The sequence below is a fragment of the Phocoena phocoena genome, chromosome 11, assembly GCF_963924675.1.
Source record: "Phocoena phocoena chromosome 11, mPhoPho1.1, whole genome shotgun sequence".
NCBI lineage: Eukaryota > Metazoa > Chordata > Mammalia > Artiodactyla > Phocoenidae > Phocoena > Phocoena phocoena.
Window position 1 is genome coordinate 60,689,769 of NC_089229.1, and position 17,038 is coordinate 60,706,806.

At 52.7% G+C, this 17,038-nt stretch overlaps 1 protein-coding gene across 3 annotated transcripts; it reads left to right on the top strand.

The window, feature by feature from the left end:
* The first annotated feature begins 6,091 nt into the window (after window positions 1-6,091).
* ITGB7 (integrin subunit beta 7) lies at window positions 6,092-15,490 on the top strand. Of its 3 annotated transcripts, XM_065887498.1 has the most exons (14): window positions 6,092-6,292; window positions 8,576-8,777; window positions 8,867-9,037; window positions 9,979-10,220; window positions 10,806-10,964; window positions 11,261-11,356; window positions 11,497-11,586; window positions 12,625-12,777; window positions 13,071-13,264; window positions 13,624-13,847; window positions 14,096-14,315; window positions 14,447-14,655; window positions 14,971-15,131; window positions 15,410-15,490. In XM_065887498.1, the coding sequence occupies exons 1-14, from the start codon at window positions 6,092-6,094 to the stop codon at window positions 15,488-15,490; spliced, it is 2,403 nt and encodes an 800-aa protein (XP_065743570.1). The 3 variants fall into 3 exon arrangements, with proteins under 3 accessions (XP_065743570.1, XP_065743571.1, XP_065743572.1); XM_065887499.1 differs by lacking the exon at window positions 11,261-11,356; XM_065887500.1 differs by lacking the exons at window positions 13,624-13,847; window positions 14,096-14,315.
* Window positions 15,491-17,038: the final 1,548 nt, after the last annotated feature.

Sequence of the window (17,038 nt, forward strand, 5' to 3'; positions counted from 1 at the left end):
CCTTCTGCCCCCACCCTTCTCCCTGTGACCCTGCTTGCCCTCCACGACCCCACGGTTACCTTCTGTCCTAATACCTCTCCCTGCCCCTGCATGCCTTAACCTCTGCAACACCCCAACCTCAGCCCCATTGACTTTGGCCTCTGCCACTGCGCCCCTGGACTCTTCCCCTGCCCCCTGTGACTCCCCATTAACACCCACCCCCACCCACCTTCTTCCCTGGGACAGTGCCTTGCCTACCTGCGCCTGGCTGTCTTCACCGATGACCCCCCACCGGTGCATGTGGGAGAGAGAGGTTGAGGATGTGGGAGCGGTGGAGGAGAGGAGAGGGGGGAAGCAGAAGAAGAAAGTGAAAGAAACTCTAGAGGAAACCACAGGGCCTGTGGGGAAGGAGGGGTCATTGCCATGGCAACCCTGGTTGTGGGGGAAGGGCAAGAGGTCTGAGCCAGTGGCTGGAGCCCACCCAGAGGAGGACGCCCTTCTCCCTAGTTGCTTGTCCTACGACGCATCCGATGTTCACTGATGTTCACTGAACACCTGCTAGGAGACGGACCCTGCGGCCTCCGTCAGTCCCTTGCCGGTGGAGGAGACAGACCTGTGAACAGACGTCACATCCAGTTCCTTCTCAAACTCCCTGTGGTCAAGTGTGGGCCTCAGCCTCTTTTCCCTGCAGCCTCGTCCTTGCCTGGCTCCAGCTGCCATGCCCGTGCTCAGCTTTGCGCAGTTCGCCTCCTCCACCCACGCCCCGGGCCCCGGCACCATTTGGCTCCTTGGCCCCCCAACTTCATTCTCTGAGCCTGGCCCTGTGCCTGTCTCTCCAACTTCCCAGCTGCCTGGTCCTTGAATTTTTCAAAGCCTCCCACCCCCATTACTTCTCATCCACCGATTCTCTCTCTTATCGAGCCCTTAGTAAGCGCCATGTTCTCCTCTAAGCAACTGATACGAATAATCTCACTTAATTCTCACAATAATGCTATGAGTTCCACTTGACAGATGAGAAAACAGCCACAGGAAGGGTAAGTAATTTACCTAGGGTCCCACTACCAGTAAGTGATAGAGCTAGGATTTGAAATTGGGCACTTTGGCTCCAGAGCCCGTGTAGTTAATTAAGCACACGCTGTAAGACAGTGGGCACCAGGTTTTCAGAATGAACAATAGTCACTAATTTCCCCCTCCGACAGTACTTATTGCCTCCATATTTCTTCCTTCCTGTCATGTTCCTATATGAGAAAATAGAACATCAATCTGGGAGGCAGGCAGACCTGGATTTAAATCCAGACCATCTAGTTGCTAACTATGTGACCTCGGGCAAAATACTTTGTACTTCTAAGCCTCTATATCTGTAAAATTAGGGGGCTGGAGGGAGGTTAACACCTATGTCATGAGGTTGCTGCTGTGAGAATGAATTGTAACGTTATGATACATCCAGTACATAATGGGTGCTCAACAGATGAGCTTCCTTGCTTCCTCCGTCCAGATCGCTGTATCATCAACTCCCTTGGCCCAATTTCACCCTTATCTGCTCCACCTTCTCCTAGGTCAGTCACCCCCACCAGCCCCAAGTCTCCCCCACCCTGGGGCGTGTCACTTCCTCCTCTGCAGCCTCCCAGATCAGTACACAAAGGCTGCTGCTACCACCGGAGGGAGGAAGGGCTGCTCCGCACGCACCTGTGAGTACCAGGGCAGCAGCTCTCCTGCCTCCTCTCCTACCCGCCCAGGCCCCACCTGGTCCTAACCTCCTGGGAAGAGGGCTCTGACCTGAAGACACCCAGGGTTCAGCTGAGTCTTGAGAAAGGCTCTGAAGACTTCTCTGCATTCCCAAGATCTCCTGTTCCTGTTTCTTCCTCCAGTCTCACAAGCCCTCCCTCCCCCCACCCATCCCTCTTGTGTTGGTTTCCCAAGAGTGGGACTGGAGAGAGAAAAAGGAGGTAGGGGATGCATGAGTGCTATCATTTGCTTGCCAGCTATGTGTTACGGATTATGACGAGGTAAGGTTCTCCCAATATTACTCCCCAGCTGCCATCCCTGCTGCCTGATGCCTCGTGCTCGGCTCGGGCCTCCTCCCGCTTGGTACCTTGGCCACGGATCCCACACTCCTGGAAGACTGTGGCTCAGCGGCTCAGTTCTGTCCCCTCCTTGTGACTCTGAGTGGGCAGCAGAGGGTCCCTCCTGACTTGGGAGATCTGGATGGGTTGGGGAGGTGCTCTCTTTCTCAGCTGCTCAGGGGCCAGTGGGGTACGTATTGGAGTCAGAATTAAGTCCAGGAGAATGGATAACCCCAGAGGGAGAGAAGCGAAGATACAGGAAGGCCAGAAGGAAAGAGAAGGGGGATCAGATAGAGCCCATTGGGGCTGGCGGGGAGAAGGCACAACTTTCCATGAAGATGGTGCCCGGGTTGGAGGGGAGGAAAGCAGCAAACAAAGCGGGAGGCCTGGCCTGTGTCAGTCCCTGCTCTGCTGTAGTTCGCTGGGGGACCTTGGGCAAGTCACTCACCACTCTGGGATTCAGGTTTCCATCTGCAAAAAGAGGGGGTTGAGATAGAAGATTCTGCCATTCTACGGTTAGGATCAGAGTGGGAAAGGAAGTAAAACAAAGAACTGTGAAGAAGTGGAGAAGAGAAAAGTAGCTGCAAGATGGAATCAGATCTCTGACTAGGAAGGGGAGACAGAGAAAGGGAGAGACAGATTAAGAGAAGCAGGTGGCAGGTCACGTATCCTGAGGAGGGGAGAAGGGGGTTGGGGAGGGGAGTCCAAGGGCCCCCTTTAGGGGAGATGAGTGACTCCTTTGAACTCTCTGGGACTTTCTTATCCTGGGGGACAGTGTGGCCCGGAGCCCCACCTGTGAGAGATGAGTCAAAGCTGGGCTCCGTGCTGCAGCATCCCCAGCCTCGCCGACCACAGGCGTGCAGAGCCAACAAGGCTGAGGTTACGCTGAGGTTACGCTGAGGCTGAGCCCTGGGCTAGCCTCTCACAGGAGGGTGGAGGCTCTGTTAAATATATTTCTACTACGCCTGAGGTCACAGGTGGTGGGGAGCAAGACGGGGGAGGTCAGCAACTTGGCACCACACCCCTTCGCCACAGCCCCGTGCAGATCATCTGGTACCAAGTCTGGGCCCAGGCTGGGAAGGATGCAGATGCTTCCCGACAAGGAGTTAGCTGGCCTTTCAAACGCACTGTTGATGGGGACGTGAACGGTCACAGCCCTTCAGGAGCTCATGTCAGTTATGTTGGCACTACTCACCAGCATTACAAATGATACCTATTTATTAACCCTACAAATCCTCTTCCAGGGGTTTATCCTACAACATGCACACGTGAAACGATAAATCCATGAATTTTCACTGCAGCGTTGTTTATAATAGTGAATAATTAGAAACAACATAAACTCCCATTACAAGAGACTAAATACAACATGACATATCCATGCGATGGAAATCTATATAGTTGTAAAAATGAACAAGGGAGTTCTTCATTTTCCTGGGTTGCAGGAACTCCAAGAAAACTAGTCCAACCAAGTAAGATGCAAAACTGGGTATAAAGTATTCTAGCATTTGTTGAATTCTGTTGTTTGATTCTATCATTTGAAGAGTATATATGTGTTCATGTTAGTCTGTATATACACTAAAAGTCTCTAGAAAGATTATAGGCAACAAAAGATAATAAATGATGGTTATTTATTTGAAGTTAAGTGTGGAAACTGGGGTGGATGGGGGATAGGGGTGGGAGATTTCTATCATCTTAACTTTTTGGGTTTTTAAATTGTGGTAAAATACACATCAAATTTATAATTTTAACCATTTTAAGTGTACAATTCAGGGGCATTAAGTACATTCACAGTGTTGTGCAACCGTAACCGCTATCTAGTTCCAGAACTTTTTCTTCACTCCAAAAGGAAACTGCCCATTAAGCAGTCACTCCCCATCCGCCCCTCCTCCCCAACCCCTGGCAACCACTAGGCTACCTTCTGTCTCTATGGAGTTGTCTAGGCGGGCTATTTCATATCAATGGAGTTGTACAGTATGTGGTTGTTCATGACTGGCTTTGTTCACTTAACATAATGCTTTCAAGGTTCATCAACATTGTAGCATGTATCAGTCCTTCATTCCTTTTTATGGCCAAATAATATTTCACTGTATGGATATACCACATTTTATTCATCCATTCATCAGGTGATGGGCATTTGGGTTGTTTCTACCTTTTAGCTACTGTGAATGGTACTGCGATGAACAGTATTGCACAAGTTTGTGTTTGTTTAAACACCCGTTTTCAGTTCTTTTAGGGATATCCTTAGGGGTGGAGTTGCCAAGTGCTAGGGTGATTCTGGTGTTTAATCACCAAACTGTCTTCCACAGTTGTTGTACCGTTTTACATTCCCACCAATAATGTATGAAGGCTCCATTTTCTCCACGTCCTCAACACTTATTTTCTATTTTTTTTATTACAGCCTTTCTAGTGGGTGTGAAGTGGTATCTCGTGGTTTTGATTTGCATTCCCCTGATGACTAATCGTTTTAAGCATCTTTTTATCTGTTGTTAGTCACTTATCTATCTTCTTTAAAGAAACATCGAAGTCCTTTGCACATTTTAAAACTGGGTTGTTTTTCTCTTTGTTGTTGTTAGAGTTAATATATTCTGGACACTTAACAGATATGTGATTTGAAAATATCTTCTCCCATCCTGTGGCCTGTCTTATCACTCTCTTGATAGTGTCCTTTAATGCATAAAAGTTTTAAATTTTGATGAAGTCCAATTTATCTATTTTTTCCTTCGTTGCTTGTGCTTTTGATGTCATAGCTAAGAATCCATTGTCAAGTCCAAAATCATGATGATTTATCCCTATATTTTTTTCTAAGAGTTTCATAGTTTTAAGAACTTATACTTAGGTCTTTGGTCCATTTTCAGTTAATTTTTGTATATGTTGTGAGGTAGGAGTCCAACTTCATTCTCTTACATGTGGATATCCAGTCAACCCAGTACCATTTGTTGAAGACTATTCTTTCTGTATTGAATGGTTTGGCATCTTTGTTGAAAATCAACTGACCATAAGGGATGGATTTATTTCTGAACTCTCAATTCTATTCCATTGATCTATTTGCCTATCCTTATGCCAACACCACACTGTCTTGATTATTGCGGCTTTGTAGTAAGTTTTGAAAGTGAGAAGTGTGAGTCCTCCAACTTTGTTCTTTTTCAAGATTGTTTTGGCTATTCATGCAATTCCATGTGAATTTTAGGATCAGCTTTTCCATTTCTATAAAAACGGCCATTGGGATTTAACTTTTTGATTTTTGAAGCATGGTAATAAATTGCCTATTCAAATTTTTAATCTAGATCCCCTTTGTGCAATGTACAGGAAAGAGAAATTTTTATCAAACCTGGCCTTCCTTCCTCCATTATCCCAGACCTTTAGACAGTTCTTCTTATGGTCTAATCTTTATTCCTCTTGCTACCATGTCAGTTAATTACAGCTGACTTTCCCTGCCTCTTGCACATACTCCCTCATCTGCTCCAGCTTCATTTCCTCTCATTCCTAATCCCTGACTTTTCCCCCTTATTTAGAGCCCCTGACCCTCTTCCTTTAGAATCCAAGGTTATGAAAGCTAGAAGGGCTGTCAGATTATTTTTTCAACTCCCTTACTTTACGGTTGTGGAAACTAAGGCTCAGAGAGAAAATCTGACTTGACACCAGCCAGTGAGTGACTGAGGCAGGACCAGACCTGGTCTGTTTCCTGTTTGGTTCTCTTTCCACTATGGCTTGGAATCTTGGTGAATAGACCTGCGTGCAGACCTTAGTGCCTCCAGGTCCACTCTCCAGACTCTTACTTAGTTAGGCTATTTTGCCCACTCTGGCCTCATGAAGTCTGCACGCGGGAGGGTTGGGTCTTTTCCAAGGCTCGTACCCTAGCCTGGGATCTGCCCGTTCCTGCCATTTTGAAGAAACTGCTGAATCCACAGAGGGAAGTGAAACTATGGGGACAGATAAAGAGTTGGGGTAGAGTTTTGAGAGGGACAACCACAGGCTAAGTTTAGAGGGCTGAGAGCTTGGGGGCCCTCGCTGAGGACCCACACGTCCCCCTTTATATCCTATTACAGACCATGGTGGCTTTGTCAATGGTCCTTGTTTTCCTGCTGGCCCTGAGCAGAGGTGAAAGTGAACCGGACATCAAGATCTCATCCCCACAGGAGACCACCGAATGGGGGGATCCTGGGCTGTCCCTACCAGGGTCCTGCCAGCCAGCTCCCTCCTGTCAAAAGTGCATCCTCTCACACCCGAGCTGTGCATGGTGCAAGCAACTGGTAAAGATGGGCCTGTGGCCTTTGAACCAAGTGTATGTGTGTGTGCAGCCTGGATATACGAGTGTGATTGTGTGGGTACATATATGACTTTCTGGGTGCACTCTGTAGTTCTGTGTGTGACTGTGCACATAGGACTCCTGTCTGTGATCGTGTGTGTGTGTGTGTGTGTGTGTGTGCATACACATGCACTCAAGGTTCCTGCGCATGTATGTTTATGTCTGTATCTATGTATTTGTGTATATGTGGAGAAGACTTGTGACCATAAATTTGGAGGAAGCGATGTTCCTGCTGGAACTCAAGCTTGTGTATAAGAGAGGGATCTTTTGTGGGTGTACATGTGAGAACGTGTATTTGTCAGCCTGGGCTGTCATAGCAAAATACCACAGACTAGGGGGCTTAAGCAACAGAAATTTATTTCTCACAGTTCTGGAGGAGGTGAAATCCAAGATCAAGGCGGTAGCTGATTCACTTCCTGGTGATAACTCTCTCTGGCTTGCAGATGGGCTGCGGACAAGCTCTCTGGGGTCTCTTCTTATAGGGATCTAATCCCATCATGAGGGTTCTACCCTCATGACCTCATCTAACCCTAATTTCTTCTCAAAGGCCCCATCTCCAAATATCATCACGCTGGGGGTCAGTCCACTGCAGAAAGTATGTGACTGGGTCTCCGGATCTGTGTTGGGGGTGGGGCATGTTCCTAGGTATGTAGCAGCCTGTGACTGGGAGGGTAGAAAGGAAGGAGCTGGAAGCCTGTGGGCTTTGGGGGAAAGGCTTGAGCTACCTAAGTGACAAGAAGGATGCTGGGGAGAGGGTGTCTCCCTGGCTGGTCAAACAAGACTGTTCTTTTTTTTTTTTTTTTGATTTTTTGGGAAATTTTAATTACTTAATTTATTTTTGGCCATGCAATGCATGTGGGATCTTAGCTCCCCGACCAGGGATCAAACCAGTGCCACCCCGCTCCATTGGAAGCAGGGAGTCTTGACCACCAGGGAAGTCCCAGGCTGTTCTTTTTTTTTTTCGGTACGCGGGCCTCTCACTGTTGTGGCTTCTCGCACAGGCTCCGGACGCGCAGGCTCAGCGGCCATGGCTCATGGGCCCAGTCGCTCCGCGGCATGTGGGATCTTCCCGGACCGGGGCACGAACCCGTGTCCCCTGCATCGGCAGGCCCGGCGGACTCTCAACCACTGTGCCACCAAGGAAGCCCCAGGCTGTTCTTTTGTTTATGCCTTAAAGAGACAGGGCTCATGTTGTAGCAAAGCATGAGGGGCGCCTGAACTGGAGGGTGGGGAAGAACTGTCTCTCTCACAGGAAGATGGAAAGTTAGATGAGATAAGAAATGAGGGCACAGTCACTAGGAGGCAGAGCCACAAAACTGAGTGGGTCCAGGGGAAAGGCACATAGTGAATCTGGGAGGCCGGGAAGGGGAAGACTCAGAGTCAGTGGGAGGCAGAGGCCAGAGGTGCCAGGCAGGGACTCTTGGGACAGCTGGGTATATGTCTGTCTCCTCCAATCCCCCGACCAGAGGCTGGCACCCGGGTCAGCTGAGAAGCCACCCTAACCATTTCCTTCCCCTGTGGCTTCCCAGCCAGTGCCAGGGGTACCAGACACATTGAGGGGGAGCGGGGGGTTCTCTCCTGTCCCTATCCTTCCCCTTCCCAGGGACTGTGGGTCTTAGTCTGACGCCCTTCCCATTTTGGCCTGAGCATTCAGGGGAGGTTGGACTAGGAGGTCAGGCTCCTCCTTTTTTAATGGCAGTGAGGTCCCTGAGATCTCAACAGGAAGTCTGTGGCACTGGGGGAGTGGAGAGGTAGGGTGTCTGGGGAAAGGGGGCATCCAGATAAGGGTAGGAGAAGGGGCGGTGCTGTAGGAAGTGGGGTCTGACAAGGAAGAAAGGACGGCGTTCAAGAGTAGCCGTGGGGGCTTCCCTGGTGGCGCAGTGGTTGAGAGTCTGCCTGCTAATGCAGGGGACACGGTTTCGAGCCCTGGTCTGGGAAGATCCCACATGCCGGCAGAGCGGCTGGGCCCATGAGCCATGGACGCTGAGCCTGTGCGTCCGGAGCCTGTTGCTCCGCAACGGGAGAGGCCACAACAGTGAGAGGCCCGCGTACCGCAAAAAAAAAAAGGGTAGCTGTGGGAGAAAGGGAGGGGAGGGAAGCGGGGGGGGGGGGGGGGTTGCCTGACAGGGGAGGGCTTGGAAGTGGCCGGGATGCCAGGGTGGTTCTGGGAGCAGGGCTGAGGGGTCCAGGGGACTAGGGTCCCGACGCGCTTCCCCTTGCGGCGCAGAACTTCACGGCGTCCGGGGAGGCGGAGGTGCGGCGCTGTGCCCTTCGAGAGGAGCTGCTGGCCCGGGGCTGCCCCCCGGAGGAGCTGGAGGAGCCCCGCGGCCGGCAGGAGGTGCTGCAGGACGAGCCGCTCAGCCAGGGTACCCGCGGCGAGGGGGCCACCCAGCTGGCACCACAGCGGGTCCGGGTCACGCTGCGGCCAGGTGAGTTAGGGAGTGGTGGGCCGCCGGCCCCGGGGCTGGGCTGGGATTCCACCGCGCCCCACCGACCTCCCCACTACCTCCACCCCCAGGAGAGCCCCAGCAGCTCCGGGTCCGCTTCCTTCGAGCCGAGGGATACCCTGTGGACCTGTACTACCTTATGGACCTGAGCTACTCCATGAAGGACGACCTGGAGCGCGTGCGCCAGCTTGGGCACGCGCTGCTGGTGAGGTTGCAGGAAGTCACCCACTCCGTGCGCATTGGTGAGCCCAGCGGAGCCCTGCCCCGCACCTGCCGGCCCTCTGCCTCTAACCAACAGCCACCCTAGCTTCTGCCAATGTCTAGGGCACACAAGGCCCCCACCTGCTCTCTCCCGTTTTTTTGTTTTTGTTTTTTTTGAAGAAAGTAAGGCAAGGGTTTACTTAAGTGAAAGTATGCTCTCAAGGGAAGAGCAGGGAGACTCAGGTGAGCAGCTGCCCTGAGTTTTTTTTGCCAGCCGGTTATGTGGGGCATAGAAATGAAGGGGCAGAATATTCACTGTACCCTCTCCCGGTTTTTAATGGACCTGGACAGGCCACGTGTTCCTGACATCTCTCCCCAAAGACATCTATCTTCTAGGTCAGAGCTAGAGGTGGTTTGAGAGACTGTCCAATAGGACCCCTCATTTTACTGGAAGGGTAACTGAGGCCTTCAGTTTGGAGAGATTGTGTTCAGACAGCTCCCAGGGTCAGACAGTGCCCTAGACGCACCCACCTGGACACTGCCCTGATGCCACTTCTCAGGCCCGTGTCTCCTGGACAAGGTCTAAATGCCATTATCCCCGCTGTACGTTCTGCATTCTGCACTCATCCCTCTCCTGTTCAAGATCCCCTCCATCACCTTACGCTGCTGCTACACCGCACACCCCTCCATTCTTCCCCAGCTTTAGCCAAGCCCCTGCCTGCCCACTGCTGTGCCCTCATCTCTATCCTCCACTCCCCTGAACATGTGCTCTCACCCCTTTGCCCCTGCTGGGTCCTGGGTCCTGGGTCCCGGCCCTCTAGGATCACCCTCTCCCATCACCTCCGCTATGACTGTCCCCCCCGCCCCCCACTTCCCAGGGACTCCCCTCCTGAGTCCTCAGCAGTGCCCCCCCCTCCCCCTGCCCTGCATCCTGCTGCTGTCCAGTGATTTCTGGCACTGTCTTCATGACTCCTCCTCCCAGGCTTTGGTTCCTTCGTGGACAAAATGGTGCTGCCCTTCGTGAGCACAGTGCCCTCCAAGCTTCGCCACCCCTGCCCCACCCGACTGGAGCGCTGCCAGCCGCCCTTCAGCTTTCACCATGTGCTACCCCTCACCCGGGACGCTAAGGCCTTCGAACGGGAGGTGGGACGCCAGAGCGTGTCCGGCAACCTGGACTCGCCTGAAGGTGGCTTTGATGCCATTCTGCAGGCTGCCCTCTGCCAGGTGAGGGGGCGGGGAAGGGCCCTGAGTCTGAAGGGCTGCTTGGGGCCAAGACGGCCACCTATGGTTATGCAGTTCACAATTCTAGGGGGTGGTCTTTGTAATACAGTCTCTGTAGTTTTCATACCTATTTTGACAATTTGCTGGTGGATTGGAGTAAAATGTCTTGAGGAAGAGGCATGTTTTCCTTTTTTTTTTTTTTTTTTTGATGTGGACCGTTTTTAAAGTCTTTTTTGAATTTGTTACAATATTGCGTCTGTTTTATGTTTTGGTTTTTTTGGCCACGAGGCATGTGGGATCTTAGCTCCCCAACCAGGGATGGAACCTGCACCCCACTGCATTGGAAGGCAAAGTCTTAACCACTGGAGCGCCAGGGAAGTCCCGAGGCGTGTTTTTCTAATTCACGAGACAGCCTCCACTAGCAGCAACCCTGTTTGAGGGGCTGGGGAGAAGCAGGGAGCTGGAGACAGGGGGCTGGACAAACTGACCAGAACAAGGCTGGCCAAATCCTTGCTCCTAGAGCAGGCGGGGGTGGCTCAAGGGCCATCCATGCCCAAGTGCACAGCCTACCCCCCAACCCCACTCCAGGAGCAGATTGGCTGGAGAAATGTGTCCCGGCTTCTGGTGTTCACTTCAGATGACACATTCCACACAGCTGGGGATGGCAAGTTAGGTGGCATTTTCATGCCCAGTGACGGGCACTGCCACTTGGACAGCAATGGCCTCTACAGTCGCAGCCCAGAGTTTGTGAGTTGCCACCCTCACCTGCCCCGCTCCAGCAGAGCCACACCTCCTCTCCTCCCAGGAACCCACCCTCCAGCCTCACTGTCCTTACGGGTGATGACCACCCTGCCATCTTCCCCAGAAGTTCCTCCTCTCCATGTCCCCCCACTGCTCAGACAAACCCAAGTCACTCCACTCCCTGGCCCTTCCCTCCTTCTTGCCAAGCCTCCAGGGCTCTTCTAGCTGGTGGAACCCTGGATTTCCTTGCATGTTGTGAGGGGGACTTGGGGTGCTCACCTTGTCCTGACTCCCTGCTCCAGGACTACCCCTCCGTGGGTCAGGTAGCCCAGGCCCTCTCTGCGGCAAACATCCAGCCCATCTTTGCTGTCACCGGTGCCACACTGCCTGTCTACCAGGTGAGAGTTGTCTGAATGCCAAACCCTCCCACTCCCAGCCTTTCTCACTTCCCTCACAGGCCCATTCTCCTTCCAGACCCCCAGAAGCTTATTTCCCTAGAGCTGTGACCCACCATTTCCCTCAACTCCTCACGTTGCAGGAGCTGAGTAAGCTGATTCCCAAGTCCGCAGTGGGGGAGCTGAGTGAGGACTCCAGCAATGTGGTACAGCTCATCATGGATGCTTATAATGTGAGGGGCCAGCGTGGGGGGAGGGGGAGAGTGGGCACTGGGGAAAGATGGAAAGGGACCCTCAGGTGGGGTGGCAGAACTAAAAGGGGATGGTCACTTTTTGTGTAACACTCCACAGCTCCTACCTACAGTTTGCATGTGGCTGTCATTAATAGCTCATTCACTCAGTCAGTCTTGCATTCATAAATCTTAAGTGCCTGATTTGTGCAGAGCATGGAGCCCTGCTCTGGGCAAGGAAGGGAATTAACATTGATTGAGCTTTTATTTCATGCCAAGCACTGTCCCGAGTACACACACTGTTTGCTGTCTTATTTACCCCACTAAAACCCCTGCTTGGAAACTAGTGTTCCAATTTTATCGATGGGGATACAGACAGAGGGAGGCTAAGTGACTTGCCCAAGGTCACAGAGATAACAGATGGAACGGCTGGCACTTGTCCCCCAGTCAGTCTGACATAAAGAATGTGACATCTGGAGACTGCCTTCACTAAGCTTATAAATAATTCGGAGATATTCCTCACAGGAACCATAGAATTTTACAGGTGGAAGGAACCATAAGAATTGGTTTCTTGGGTTTAGGTCTTATCTCTGCAACTAGACTGTAGCTTTCTTGATAAGAGGGACCGTGTTCTAAACCCATGGCCAGAAAATTTGAGACAATATCAAATTTCCCAGGACAAACTCAATTGAAAGAATCTGCCCTTTAGACTCTGTATGCACACCGGTTATGTGTCCTGATCTGGGGTTTGAAAAACACAGCCACTGCATGTTTACAGCGCTGGCCAGCCCCTGGCCCCCAGCGGGCCTTCGCTGCAGCTGTACTGAAATGCTGCTTTGGAAGCCTCTGGAGTCTGTGTTCTCACTCAGGGTTATCACAGGTCCTTCCTGCAGAAACTCCTCCTGACTGGGCAGAATGGAAGGAGTGCCCAGGTGGGCTGAGGGCAGGCTTCTGGCAGGATCTGGAACAGCTGGAGAGGGCATGAGGTGGGGTTGGAGTCCTGCCTTCACACGGTTATTCTCTCTCTCCCCCTTTCCACAGAGCCTATCATCCACTGTGACCCTTGAACATGAACGCTCTCTACTCCCTCCTGGGGTCCACATCTCTTACGATTCTCAGTGTGGGGGTCCTGAGAAGAGACAGGATGAGGCTGGTGACAGGGGCCAGTGCAACCACGTCCAAATCAACCAGACAGTGAGAAGGAAGGGCGTGGGGGTGGGATTGGGAAATTGAGCAGGCAGGGAGAGACGGAGGACAGGCCCAGGAAGCAAAGCAAAAAGCATGGGGTAGCCTTCCACCCATCCTTTCTGAGGAGCTTTAACGAGCAGCCTGCTCAAGAGTGTTTCTAGGAGATGGGTGTTAGCACGACCCTATCCCTTCATTTACAAGGAAGTAGGGCTCTGGATGACCAGTGTGTTTGGTGTGTGCCCGTGCACATACAGGAGTGCACGTGATCTTAGTTTGATTTCCGCCTGCCCCGTCCTCAGGTGAATTTTTTGGTTACTCTCCAAGCTACCCACTGCCTCCCAGAGCCCCATCTGCTGAGGTTCCGAGCCCGCGGCTTCTCAGAGGAGCTGACTGTGGAGTTGCATACACTGTGTGACTGTAACTGCAGCGACACCCAGCTCCAGGCTCCTCACTGCAGTGACGGCAAGGGGCACCTACAATGTGGGGTGTGCAGGTGAGGGCCTCCTGCTTCCCTTCACCTATATGGCTCCCCTGTATTCCTCCTCCCTTGCCTTCCCTCCTCCCACTGGCGTCTCTAGACATCTTTTTCTTAGACATCCCAAGACTCCACCCTGATTTTCACCTCCTGAAGCTTCTCAGAAATGCCAAACCCTCCCCTCCACCAGAACCACCCCCACCACCGCCGACCCCCTCTATACTCCTTGGTGCTCCATTATATTCTGGCCTCCTGTCAGCCGCTGGTGGCTCTCCAACTATCTTGAGATCTTGGGTTTAGAGGATTCTGGGAAAGGCAGGTCAAGGCATGGTCAAAATCTATGACTCCCCTTTCCCTCCCCTGCCTTCCCCTCCCAGCTGTGTCCCTGGCCACCTGGGTCGACTCTGTGAGTGCTCTGAGGCTGAGCTGTCCTCCTGGGATCTGGAATCTGGGTGCCGAGCCCCCAATGGCACAGGGCCCCTGTGCAGTGGGAGGGGACGGTGCCAGTGTGGACGCTGCACCTGCAGTGGACAGAGCTCTGGACGTCTGTGCGAATGTGATGATGCCAGCTGTGAGCGACATGAGGGAATCCTCTGTGGAGGTACCTGGAGACTTTGGGGAGAAGGACGGGGTCAGAGTGGCTTCCCCAAGGGTGCTTAGGCTCTGGGAACTTCTCTGCACTAAGGGGAGGAATCAAAGATTCTGGTGTAGGGGTTGGAGGGTATCCGGCACACTTGATAGGGAACTGGACGCACAGGAACAGGTCAGCTCTAGGCAGCCTGTGGCGGCACGTGATGTCCAGTGCCTGTGGGGAGTATGACTGTCACCCTGCGCGTGGCTCTGCCTCAGGCTTTGGCCGCTGCCAATGTGGAGTGTGTCACTGTCACGCCAATCGCACGGGCAGAGCATGCGAATGCAGCGGGGACACGGACAACTGTGTCAGTCCCGAGGGAGGGCTGTGCAGTGGGCATGGATACTGCAACTGCAACCGCTGCCAGTGCTCGGACGGCTATTACGGTGCCCTATGTGGTCAGTGCTCAGGCTGCAAGACGCCATGCGAGAGACACAGGTGAGCCCTCAGCCTTGCGCCTTGGAACAGGGGCACAGGGCTCGTTGAGCCCCTCCCGCCCACCTGCTCTTTCTGCATGTGGTTTGGGTGACATCTGTCCAGCTGGTAACTTACTGGCACCCGCTGGACAGGGACTGCGCGGAGTGTGGCGCCTTTGGGACTGGTCCTCTGGCCGTGAACTGCAGCCTGGCGTGTGCCCATGCCAACGTGACTCTGGCTTTGGCCCCTATCCTGGATGATGGCTGGTGCAAAGAGAGGACCCACGACAACCAGCTCTTCTTCTTCCTGGCAGAGGATGAAGCCGGAGGCAGGGTCATGCTGAGAGTGAGACCCCCGGAAAGTAAGTGGGCAGGGATGCTGTGGACATGCCAGATGGGGCCCTGGAAGTTTAATGGGTAGGCCCTCAGAACTCTGGAGGTAAAGACAATGGGAAGTCAGGCTGGGGGTTGAAGCAGAGCTAATGAATCCAGGCAGAAGTGCAGGTGCTGGACCAAACGGACAAGGCTAAGGCCCTGAGCACCGGGATAACCTTGGACCCTGTGGAGGTTCCCTTTGTTTTCAGTGACAGGCAGGTCTGGGGAGGCTGGATGAGGCTGGACACGCTGTGGGTAACTGGTGATCAATTCCTAGGCCGTCTCTTGTTTCTTTCCCATAGAGGGGTCAGACCACACCCAAATCATCGTGCTGGGCTGTGTGGGGGGCATCGTGGTCGTGGGACTGGGACTGGTCCTGGCTTATCGGCTCTCAGTGGAAATCTATGACCGCCGAGAATACAGTCGTTTTGAAAAGGAGCAGCAGCAGCTCCAGTGGAAGCAGGTGAGGCTGCCCGCTACCCCACTGGGTGGGGTTTTCCTTGCTTCCCCTGGTTAGGTGGGCTTTGCTTTCTGCCTCACCGTCGCACCCTCCACCCTGACTCGTTCTACTTAGCCGCCCCGCTGCCGGCCTAGGCCCCCTCCGTGGGCTTACTCTGGCTCCTCTGCTAATTCCCATCAGCTCCTGGGGTCCTCCTGCCCAAGTTCTAGGCTGGCCTCTTAGGACTAGATAAAATCGGAGTCCTAGGACTTTTCCTCATCACTTCCAACTTCTTTCCCCAGGACAACAATCCTCTCTACAAGAGCGCCATCACGACTACTGTCAACCCCCGCTTTCAAGAGGCAGAAGGCGCCCCTCTCTGAAGTGGGGAGGGACACGCACTGCAGGGCTCTTCTCTGGCATGGAGGGAATTGGGGCATGGGGTCTCGCAGTCAGCAGCTTGGTAGGGGGCTAATCCACTGCTGAGTGGTCACCCATACTTCATTCTTAGAGCGACACCCGAGAGGGGACTACCTTCTGTGGCAACCTTGCTTCCCTACCTCAGAAGTGGGGGCTACCCCCCACGTACACAATAAAGAGTCTTACCTCAGAGCACACTCGTCAGTTTGCTTTACCCCAAGGCCAGAGCAGGCTGTAGAGCCTGGGCCTCAGGAAAGCTCTTGTGCATTCCTCCTCCTGCCACCTGAGGGCAAGGAGAGGTTCTCAAACTTAAAGGGCAGAACAGACTGCACGATATGGGTTGCCTGGGGAGAAGCAGCAGTGGGCTGGGGTGGGCTACTGAATCCTCAAGTAATGCTGACGTAGGAGGCCTAGAGACCATGCTTGGAGGACCGCTGCCTTTGCTGGTGTCTGGCCTCATTCTGTCCTGCTGTGCATGTTATTTTTTTCCTTATTCTGAACTGATATCCTGTATTTATTCTACTTGTTGCTTCTGCAAAGGGGAGCTTACAGGGTGCTGGAAGTCGTGGGGTGGTTGGTTACACTTGGTGGAAAAAAAGAAAACTGCTTCGGCCCCAGTGAAAAAGCTTCTCCCAAGGATATTCTTCCCAAAGAGGAGATAGTATGTACAAAAGCCCCATTTTCTTTTTATTTAAATATCCTAAATATATCACGAAGGAACATACACTGCACTTTAATGGTAAAAAGATACAAGTTTATAACATTTTATAAAAACTACCATTTAAAAGTGATCTTGTTCATTTGATATTCCCCTCCCCCAATAGCAAAATAAGTATATTAAAAAAAAAAAAAAAAAGAGGATGGAGAGGAAAGGTAGGGTAGGAGGGATTAAGATAAAAGCCCCAGGGCCACATAGAGGCAAAGAACATCTGGGGAGAGGGTTAAAAGTTGTGGCGGACTCCACACCTCATTTAACCCTCCAATGTCAAGCCATGGGGGCACAATCAGTAGCTAAGTGATGACAAGAGGCTATTGGTGGGGGGGGTGGTGGACGGAAAAGACTTGGGGTGCTGGGAAGGGCAGGGCTGGTGGGACCTGGTACAGGAGCCCACCTAGGAACTGGCGCTACTCTTTCCCAGGTCCCTGAATCCCATGTCCTGGTCTCTGAGAGCCGGCCCTACCTCCCTCTCCCTTCACTCCAGACACACCTGAGGCGGCTTTCCAGTGCTAGACCCCACCCAGCAGTGGGGTGGAACATTGGGCCCAGGAGCCTTTGCAGCGGTCTTGGTCTGTGATTTCCCTGGGGTGTAAGTGGGACTCCTGGGCTCCCTGGGCGCTAAATCGCTCCTTTGGACTCTCAGCTCCTCTCTCCTCACACATCCATGGCCCCAGAACAACAGCACCTGGACAACTGAGCTAACCACCTGCTCCTGTGTTTCCCCTCACCCAGTCCTCGGCAGGGGTGGTTCTGGTATGGCTCTTTGCACATTCGCTTAGAAGTTCCCTCTCTC

Bases quoted from the DNA above. Each gene is read 5' to 3' on its own strand.
- ITGB7 (XM_065887498.1), top strand. From the start codon at position 6,092: ATGGTGGCTTTGTCAATGGTCCTTGTTTTCCTGCTGGCCCTGAGCAGA. The intron at 10,221-10,805 runs GTGAGGGGGCGG...ACCCCACTCCAG, and splicing joins TGCAGGCTGCCCTCTGCCAG to GAGCAGATTGGCTGGAGAAA. The intron at 13,265-13,623 runs GTGAGGGCCTCC...TTCCCCTCCCAG, and splicing joins CTACAATGTGGGGTGTGCAG to CTGTGTCCCTGGCCACCTGG.